Here is a 10,168-nt window from a genome sequence, read left to right as displayed (position 1 = left end):
CATCGCGCAGAGGGGAAGACCGAGGCTCAGGGCGTGAGCAACTCGCCCGCGGTTACACAGCTGGGAAGTGGGGGGGTGGGGGCCGGGGGTCCAGGTGAGTCTGCCCCTGACGGCAGAGCTTGAACTCTCCGTGAGCGAACTGCGTGTCTGAATGCCAGGCGACTGCGCAGTCAGTCACGGTCCGCTTTGCTCGTTCTCTTGCATCCAGCGCGGGGCGTCTGAGGGATCCCTAGAGCCTGCAGCCGTGGGGCCCGGGGCTCCCCGGGGGGGGGGGCAGGGTTCCACGGGGGTGGCCTTCTCGACACAGGGAGCCCAGGGCTTCCAGGAAGAGTTTTCTGAAGGAGGACGACACAGCGTTGTTCAGGACAGGGGTCACCGCTGAACTGACGTAGACGAGGGTGTCCGTCACCAGGTAGGCGTAGAGTGTGCCGGCAGAGAACCCCAGAAGGTGTGTCAGACGGCCTGCGCCTCCTCACGGCGTCTAGCCCTTTCTCCTGGAGACCGCGCCTCTCCTCCAAAGGGCCAGGTGAGGAGGGCCCGGTTTCTGCTCTTGGGAAGCACCGTGTGACCTCAACAACTGTCCCATCCACACCAGCTGCCCCTGGCGGATGCGCTCCACCCAGCCTCTGAGTCCCTGCTCCCCGTGCGCTGTTCCCAGGCCCCTGCACCAGCGAAAGGTTCCCCTGCTGGCGGACGGGGGCCACTGTCTTGCCCACTGAGACCCCGGGAGCCTCACGCGGCTGGGTGTGGTCCACGAGACGTGGCTTCACCGAGCAGTGAAGCCATGCACCTTGTCACGGAGAGTCTCTGAGGCGGGAAGGGCTGTGCACGTGCGCGTGTGTGCGAGGGGCACAAGGAAATCTCGAGAAGAGGCACCTGTCGACACAGCTGTGTCGTTGGAGGCTACACGGGCCTCTCTCCTCTTGGATGTTTGCCTTCCTCTTGCGATCAGGCACACGGTGAATTCGCCAAGGAAGACAGTGGGTTCTCTCCTCTTTTCCAGTTGTGTCACAAAGGGCGTACGTAGTCTGGTCTCTGTCCAGGGGGCCCTTGTTAGCGCCTCGACTCACGGCTCTGAGGCTTCCGCCCCTCTCCTTGCCATAGTACGGCCCTCCCCCGGCCCCAGCCTGTGGGCGGCTCTGTCCTGTGGTCAGGATGCCCGTAGCCCTGATCACCACTGAGATCTCTCACTCGCGTGGCCTTGAAATTGCTAGATAACGCCTTGTTCCCTACCCCCAGCTCAGAGAATTTGAGGGCACAGACTGGACAGGACCAGCTTGAGTGGAGGCCAGAGTTCCAGAGGGCCCAGCGACTGGGAATCCCTGCAGAGAGCATAGAAAGTCCCAGGTGCAGCCCAGTGGCCCCTTCCCTATGTGCTGGGGCCCCTCCGCTGCACCAACCCAGTCCACCCATCGTTGGAGACGCAGCGGTACATGAGCCTGCGGGTGTGAGGCGGCATCCAGCAGGTGACATACACGGCCACAATGGCTCCTGCACAACAGCGGGGAGGAACGGAGCGACAGAGAGCAAACGTACTCAGTTCTGCCGTCTCTAGAGAGGAGGACACCAAGCTTACAAGAGCATTTCCCTAGAACTCGTTCCTGGAGTCCAAGGGTCGGAAGGGAACTGTGAGGCTATCTGACACCCTCCTCTCTCGATCTGTAGCCAAACCTGAGGTTACCCCGATGTCTGGGCGAATATCCACTTTAACTCCCACCTGCACACTGACAAGCTTCTAGGAACTTCTACAACCTCTATAACCCCCTCCTGGCCACTGGAATATGCTTTTAACTCCGGGATAGCTATTCCCACCTGATCGTCTAACTGCATAGATAACTGAACTTAAATGTCCTTCTGCCTCATCAAGCCTCTTCTGTTCCTTTTTCTGATTGACTGATGGCCCCACCAGCCATCTAGCACTCAAGCCATAAGCCAGAGAGTCTTTTCATTTTTCCATTACCCCCGAGGGCCAATCTATTAAAAAGCTCTTCTTTAGGATGTCTTGATTCCTCTGTTCTCACCTCTACTACCCCACTCCAGGGGCTCCTAGCTCCCCTCCCCCGGACTGTGATGGCAGTCTCCCACTTGGTCCCTTTGTCGCTAACCGCCTACCCCTTCCCTCCCCTCCTCTACACCTGCCGTGACTGGCAAATCCATTCTGTTGTCCTGTGTGGCCTCTGGACCAGGATAGCGACGTCAACTGGGAGCCTGGTAGAAATACAGAGTCTCGGGCCTACCCCGAGCAACCGAATCAGAATCTCCGGGTTGGGTCCGAGCAGCCTGTGTTTTATAGCTCCCCATACTGTTTTGTTCGTTTGTTAGTTTTTGGGTTTCTTGCTCACTTTTTTTTTTTTTTTAATTTTTTTTTTCAATGTTTTTTATTTATTTTTGGGACAGAGAGAGACAGAGCATGAACGGGGGAGGGGCAGAGAGAGAGGGAGACACAGAATCGGAAACAGGCTCCAGGCTCTGAGCCATCAGCCCAGAGCCCGATGCGGGGCTCGAACTCACGGACCGCGAGATCGTGACCTGGCTGAAGTCGGACGCTCAACCGACTGCGCCACCCAGGCGCCCCTCTTGCTCACTTTTAAAAACAACTTAAATCCAAGTTAACATCCAGTGTAATAAGGGTTTCGGTAGAATTTAGTGATTCGTGACTTAGATATAACACCCAGCGCTCATCCCAACAAGTGCCCTCCTTAATGCCCATCGCTCACTTAGCCCATCCCCCCACCTCCCCTCCAGCAGCCCTCAGTTTGTCCCCTTGTATGTAAGGGTCTCTTATGGTTTGCCTCCCTCTCTCCTTTTATTTTATTTTCCCTTCCCTTCCCCTATGTTCACGCTGTTCTTAAGCACACACAAGTTTGAGAAGCACTGCGTAACCCACACGCCAAAGGTTTCTGGGTAGAACATCTGAAAAGCAAATCTCCCTGCATTCTTGGGCGTTGACTCTCAATGACTGCCTGTTGCCTGTGGAAGAAAGTCCAGCACCGTCCCGTGCTCCCTCTCTTCCTGTCGCACCATATGACATGTAGCTCTTACGTTTCTGCCCTACGTCCAACGCTGTGGGTTGACGGGAGCAGAGACCTGATCTCTTATTCCATGTTCCCAGACCTTAGTGAGTGCCTGCATTACCGCAGGTGTTTGGAGAGACCTCGGCTTTCTTGTGCCTCTTAATGTCTCCCCTACAAGGCCAAGTTTACCCAGATTCTTAGGAAAACCAGCCAACAATCAATGTTGCAGGAAAAGTGGGGAGCTGGTGGGGAACTGGGTGGGGGACCCAGCCGGTCTAAGCCCTCAATGCTGGGGCTACGGGTCCCTGACTCCAGCTGCTCCTTGCATCCATCCATAGGCCAGGCTCCCTGGAATGTAAGCAGGTATTCACTTGTCTTTATGTATCACTCCCTGGAGCAGATGAGGGTTTCGTGTATGGAATTCTCATTCTACCCCCTAATCACACCACCAAACCTTATAGAAGCCTGTTGGCGACCACACAATCCCCTGGGGCTGGAGAGAGGTGGTAACTTGCTCAAGGTCACTTGGCCAGGGATCAGTGGAGGCAGCCTGGAGCCCCACCCCTTCTTCTCGTAGCAGTGTCACCAAGTACTTAACTGAGACCCTGGACGCTACGCTGGAGGCCGAGGAGCCGGCTGGAGTCCTTGTGTCTCACCAGGCTGGTGTGGCCCCCCCAGGGGGAGCTGCCTCCTCTCCTCGCTCATTAGCTCCACGTGGTCGGGGGACGGGGCTGCCGGGGGCAGAAAGGGACGGCACCTGGGAGCTGAGGGCCACCAAGTGGCTCACACTGACCCCGTTCAGGAAGGCAGTTAACGCCAAGGGGAGCACGAAAGACACCAGCACGTTCACCTGCAAAGGTAATTCCAAGGCTTATGACGGCCCCAAGGCTCTGTGATGCTGTGGTCCTCAGGCTGTGCCCAAGGCCCAGGAATCTGCAGCAGCAGGCGGGGGCGGGGGGTGACAGCAGGGTTATAAAATGAAGTTGAGGGGCGCCTGGGTGGCGCAGTCGGTTAAGCATCCAACTTCAGCCAGGTCACGATCTCGCAGTCCGTGAGTTCGAGCCCCTCGTCGGGCTCTGGGCTGATGGCTCGGAGCCTGGAGCCGGTTTCCGATTCTGTGTCTCCCTCTCTCTCTGCCCCTCCCCCGTTCATGCTCTGTCTCTCTCTGTCCCCCCAAAAATAAATAAACGTTGAAAAAAAAATGAAGTTGAGAAAATTCTCAGAAAGATGAGACGGCAATAAAGGGAGAGACAACATTTGGGATTAGCTTAGGACACTTACCTAAGTAATAGTGGTTCTAGAAAGAAAACAGAAGGGAGGAGATCATTTTTTAAAATAAGCCACTTTGAAGAAAGTTTTTTCCAAAAGTGAGGTATAGAAGCTTCCAGACTGAAAGGCTGCCTGGGGGCCCGGAAAAAATGGATAAAAATAAGCCCCCATCAAGGCACGTTCTTCGGACTTCTAACACTCTGTGGATAAAGACCTTGAAAGCCACCAAAGGGATAAAACAGGGCACGTGAAAAGGATGGGCACCAGAATGGCATTAGATTTCTTTAAGGCAACAGTGGGAGCTAGAATATAGTGGAGCGATGCTTTACAATTTGAGAGGAAAAGCAGCTTCTGTCTAGAATTCCGTGCCCGGCCCTCTTACGGCAAATGTGAGGATAATCCAGAACGTTTCCAGACGTGGAAATTCTCAATTTTTCACCTTCTTCTGTGGGCCTTCTCTCAGGTCACAGGAGGTTACAAGAGCGTATGTTCCGCCAAAATAAGGTTGTACACCAATAAAGGGGGAGACCCGGGTCCAAAAAGAGGGTGTCTGCTGGGAGAGCAGAGTGACGTAAGATGTTGGCTGTGCATCCGGTGACGCTGGAGTGGAAGAGGGGGCTTCCGGGGGCGACTGAAAGATGAACTGGTCGTTGACTGGATGGCTCTGAATACACTGAAATAGTATTTATGCTTCTGGTAGAGAAGTTAAGAACGCATGAGAGACAGATGCACAGGAACCAAGCAAATTAAAAAACATTAAATATTAATTAATTAATTATTTATTTAGGAGAGAGAGAGAGAGAGAGTGAGCAGGGGAGGGGCAGAGGGAGAAGGAGAGAGAATTCCAAGCAGGCTCTACACTCAGCACAGAGCCCGATGCAGGCCTCGATCTCACAACCACGCGATCGTACCCTGAGTCGGAATTGTGTCGGTTGCTCAACCGACCGAGTCACCCGGGCATCCCTGAAAACAGACCATTGTTAACAGCAAGGAAGCAGAGGTAATATTGGAAAGGAAACGCAATACAAATGTCCGACATGGTTCATCTGTGAAGAATGTTTTAACATAGTCACAGTGTGTAAGTACAGAGCACAAGACTGGCTTTATACCCTGACGGAATTAACACCGGAGGAGGGGTAGGGGGTGCGTGTGGGTGCACGGCGTGGAGAGTAGGGATGGGAAAGAGGGCGGGACGCTCTTTTTCTTTCTCCCGCTAGAAGACACTGGATAAAATGTGCAAAGTGTGAAATCAAGCAGGCGCGTTCTTTAGAAATGTGTAGGAAGGGGCAGCAAGAGGTGAGGGTGCACGGCAGCTGCCCCTCGACAAAAGAATATAGACCGAAGTGTGCAGGGGTGGTAAGGGGACAGCTGTTTTATGCAACAAGCCTTGTTTTTTTATTTGGTAATTTTTGACTTATGAACAAGTTTATTATATGATACCCTGCTTTTTAAATGTTTTAATGTTTTAAAATCCAAAATATTTGTATTATAGCGCGCCTGGGTGGCTCAGTCGGTTACACGTCCGACTTTGGCTCAGGTCATGATCTCACGGTTTGTTGAGTTCAAGCCCCTCATTGGAGTCTCTGCTGTCAGCACAGAGCCTGATTCAGGTCCTCTGTCCCCTCCCCCCCCCCCCCCGTCCCTTCCTTGATGGTTCTCTCTCTCTCTCTCAAAATAAACTTAAAAAAAAATCTACAAAGTACATGTATTATAGAGCTTTTCCTCATTGGTTCTGTGTCAGCATTTTTAAAAACCTGAGCATTTTAATAGCGCTTTAGAATCAGTACGAAATATCTGGGTTGGGTGCTGTACCTCTTTAAGGAGTCCATCATTCATGCTTTTTTCTTGATGGACGCTCACAAATCAGCACCAAGAAGAAAATAAAACACTACGTGGGGCATAGTTTAAAGTTTGTTGTAGAACCAAGCAGCATTTTATCAACAGCATCATACTTACTACCAAATTGTCACTTTAATCCTAGACAAGACAGAAGTGGAAGGTAAAAATATATTCATGCGTTAGTTATTAATCTTGGGGAGTTTTGAAATATTTCTGGAAAAACTGTACAGTTTTTTGTACTTTCAATAACGATGAGACATTTTCTTAGTCAAAAACAAAACAAAACAGAAAAACAACCCGCTGATTAACATGGACGATGAATTACAAGACACTAAAAAGGAAGGTGGACCAAAATAATCCTAATTTGAGCTCGGTTATTTTGTTGTGTTAACATAGACTGTGTGTCTCAAGTTAAACATTTTTTAAATATACCATTTGTTGAATAATGCTGTTAGGCTGAAGGAATTCACCAGTAGAACGTCAAAAGCTTGCCTCTGGTAGATTTCAGTTTCTACTGCCTTGGTCGGTCTGCAGCACATAAAGTAAGCTATGCAAGCGACATATTCACAACACAGACCACGCTTGGCGCTTCCCCCTCCCTGAGCCCAGTTCCAAGATAGGTACAGCCTGGAAGCTACTGCCTTAGTCTGTGAAAACTGGCGGAACTTGGCTACCAGGCCTTTTGAGCACGTAGTTGCTTGTTCATTGCCACGGCCACAACAGGGTGCAGCAGGGAGCTACAGAGTCAGGTCTAAGGGAGGGGCTGCAGTGCCTGACTATTCAGCCAGATCATTCCGCTGGAGCTCAGAGCCTGTGTGGAGGTTGCTGAGAGGTAGACGGGTGCCCTACACATGCTGCTCCGTGGCTGTGATGTGCTTGGGCCAGCATGGCGGCAGGTGGTGTGTGGGCTGGACTGATGCCGTCTCAGGTCACCAGTGGCCCACCTGATGTGGCAGAAGGAGCAGCTCCCACTGTTGTCAGTGGGGTCCCTCCTCCTGACTGCTGTCTGGAGCCCCTGCGTGATCACTCCCATTAGTATCATTCCCATTCTGCTTGCCGGTGTGTTTTTGGTTTTGTCTCCTTTAGCATCAGGTCCAGATTGGAAAACCTGCAGAAATTTCTGATATAGGGAGTGGATTTTTAAAAACGAGGGATCCTACCCTGTCAGCTCTGAGTAATTCTCCGTGGTGACCACAGTAAGCGTCTTCTGAAGCGAGTGGAATGTTTTCTAATCAGGTTTAACTTTATATTTTTCCAAATTCTTGTTAAGGCTGCAAGTAAGCTATGTATTTCTTCTGAAATCCTTCATTAATATTGAATATTCAGGCCTCTCTTTTATATCTCCACAAAATCCCATTAAGTTGGATATTCTGTAATGGGACTGAAAATGGCTAGTTTTGATGATAAAAAAAAAAAAAGGCTGGGTTATGAAATCTACATTTTTAGAGCCCTCCCCCTCCCTACGCTGTAATTCTCGCACCCAGTAATGCTTGGCCCCCACTTTTGTAATACTGGGAAGAGTGTAGACTTTCAGAATTAAGTTTTGAATTCTAATCTGGGCTTCTCTTAATGCTTCATCTCTGCCAAGCCTCTCCCCAAGTCCTCTGTAAAATGGGAAATGCGACCCAAATTTCTGCGGAGATCGCGAGCATCAGAAGTGAAAACACAGGCCCCCGAGCCTGCCTCCCCCTTACCTGAATGCAGACCTGGAGCGTGGCGCGGCTCACCAGCACCGTGCACACGCGCGAAGCGGGCTCCGGCTCCCCGCCAGCCTTCTCCAGCTCGCGCTTCTGCCCGGTGATGACTGCCGTGGGCAGGGCGTGGCGGCCCAGAAGAGCGGCAGCAGACGGCGGGGGCGGCGCGGCGACAGCAGCCGGCGGGCGCGCGGGGGCTGGCGCACGGCCAGACAGCGCTCGGCGCTCGGGCCACCTACGCTGCGCACCGTGGCGTAGGTGCACGGCTCGCGCACGAAGTAGTAAGCGCGGCAGCCCGGGTCGCCGAACACCCAGGGGTAATGGAACGACACGAAGTTGAAGAGCTCCACGGGCACACCCACCGGCCACAGCGGCAGCGCCGAGAGCGCCAGGCTGAATACGTGGTAGCGCAGGCGCCCCGGGGGCCCGGCGCGCCCCTTCAGCACCACGCGCACGGACAGCGCACTGCCCGCCGCGCCCAGCGCCAAGATGAGCGAGCAGAGAGCGGCGAACAGCACCTTGGCCCAGAGGCGCGTGTCCACACCCAGCCGGGCGTCCAGGCCCAGCGCAGGGCCGGGGCTGGGACTCGGGCTGCTGCTCTCCATTCCTCCCCCGTGGCCAGCGCTCCCTCCCTCTCCCTGCGCCGAGACCGGGCCAGCTGCCCAGGGAGGAGAGCGAGCGCCTCCTGTTCTCCCGGAACCTCCGGAATGGGAGGACCCGCCCCCGCCAAGGGCGTCCCTGAGCCAACACCGGACCGGACCGGACCGGACCGGACCGGACAGCGAGCGTGAGCCCGTTCGGTGCGTTTACATTTCTCCGCTCAGTTCAACCCAGGGAGCCCTGTGCTGGGTGGAAGGTGATACGGAGGGGTTGGGCCCCACTTACCGGATGGGTGACTTGGGGCAAGTTTTGTTTTTTTTTTAAACCCTCCTCAACCCATTTCTGCATTTAAAATATATTATCTACATTGCAGAATCTCTGTGAGGATTAGACGAGCCGGTCTGTGCGAGGGCTCCCAACCCGTAGCAGTAAATAGGCATCCTGCGGTACCATGCACCTAGGCCCCCTTGCTGTGCTGCTGCGTGTGCAGCTCCGGAGACGGGTGGCCAAGGACTTGCCAGAACTTTTACAGCTGTTACTCTTCTGGCTAAAGGGCCGTCTGCACGGCGCACTAATATCCTCCAGCAATCCCTTTGTCACTGTTAGATGCGTCCTTGGGGTATCAGGCTTTCCCAGCCCTTTAGGATGTCATTCCCGTAGAGTGGGGAGGAAGTGAAAAGAAGTGTGTTACCGTGTTTGCAAACCTTTCATGAGTCTCTCTCCTTAACCCTTGTAAGTGCCAGAACTCGAAAAGGCCCTTACTTAGCTCGCACTTAGAACCCCTGATGCTTGCTGGAGCCAAACCCAGGTCTCCTGATGTTTCTGTCTTTGCTAAAATTGTTATGGCTCGGTGACAGTTTTATCTTTCCAGTTACATAATCATATGGTCACATTGTGGGCTAAAGCTTCAACAAATGGATTTGGGCGGGGGGATGCAATTCAGTCTACAGCAAGGATTCTGTACATATGAGTTTTAGACAGCTTTTCTTTGAGCAAAAAATCTGTATTAATTTTTAATTCTTTCCTGGGTGTTGTGTAGTTCAATAAGGCCCATAGGATCTGGAAAAGGCCAGTTCCTGCTCCCCTTTGGAGGAATTCTCCAAGTACTCAGGCTCCCAAGGTCTGGGCTGGAATAGTGGAGGGGACAAGGCGCTTGGGATCAGGAGTCACGGATATGAGTCTCAGCTCTGCCACTCACTAGCTGTATGTCTCAGGCAAGCCATCAGTCTCGTGCTCCTTTGTGTGAGAGCACCGAGCAGCTAGGAGTCTTCAGGACTGGAGTCCGCACGCTTTCACTCGTGAGCGTTAAACCTTTAACTCTTACGTGGTAGGAAAGCTCAAAGACAAAAGAGGCAGCTTCTGGTTTTTCGCTTGCGCGCTGGTGGGAGTGAGTCCGTTTCCCGGGAAGGGGTGTCAAAGATGTGAAGGAGGTATTGTTGCCTTTTTAGGACAGTCCTAGGTAAGCATCCTCTGTCATGTAGAAACGGGAGACTTCCCTCGGTGTCTTCTAGGGATGAGACTCTCCCGCCAGGTCAGAGGTGGACTGCAAAATGCATTTAATGTGGAAGTGAGGAAGAATCAGCCCCGGCGACCCACCCTGTGGGTTCCCCCTGTGGCCAGTATAGAGGGCTCGCAATTTCTGTCTTCACTGGGGTCTCTGCTTGTAAATCTCACTCGTTGATTCCCCTAACCTGAAACTCTTTTCAGAGAGTATGTCTATATATGGATGCTCCGGGCCTAGAACTTGCTTCC

The 10,168-nt window shown here is 52.9% G+C and overlaps 1 protein-coding gene across 1 annotated transcript; it reads right to left on the bottom strand.

Annotated features, from left to right (window-relative positions):
• Positions 1-229: 229 nt before the first annotated feature.
• Positions 230-8,422, bottom strand: NTSR2 (neurotensin receptor 2). The gene is given in 6 exon segments (XM_043553345.1): positions 230-422; positions 1,392-1,491; positions 3,613-3,702; positions 3,747-3,864; positions 7,817-7,944; positions 7,947-8,422. Coding segments are annotated over 6 exon segments (1,104 nt in total). The 5' UTR covers position 8,422.
• Positions 8,423-10,168: the final 1,746 nt, after the last annotated feature.

This window comes from Prionailurus bengalensis, chromosome A3 (assembly GCF_016509475.1).
Source record: "Prionailurus bengalensis isolate Pbe53 chromosome A3, Fcat_Pben_1.1_paternal_pri, whole genome shotgun sequence".
In the NCBI taxonomy this organism is placed as follows: Eukaryota; Metazoa; Chordata; class Mammalia; order Carnivora; family Felidae; genus Prionailurus; species Prionailurus bengalensis.
Note: the sequence above shows the minus strand (reverse complement) of the source record. Positions and strands in the feature narration are given on the sequence as shown.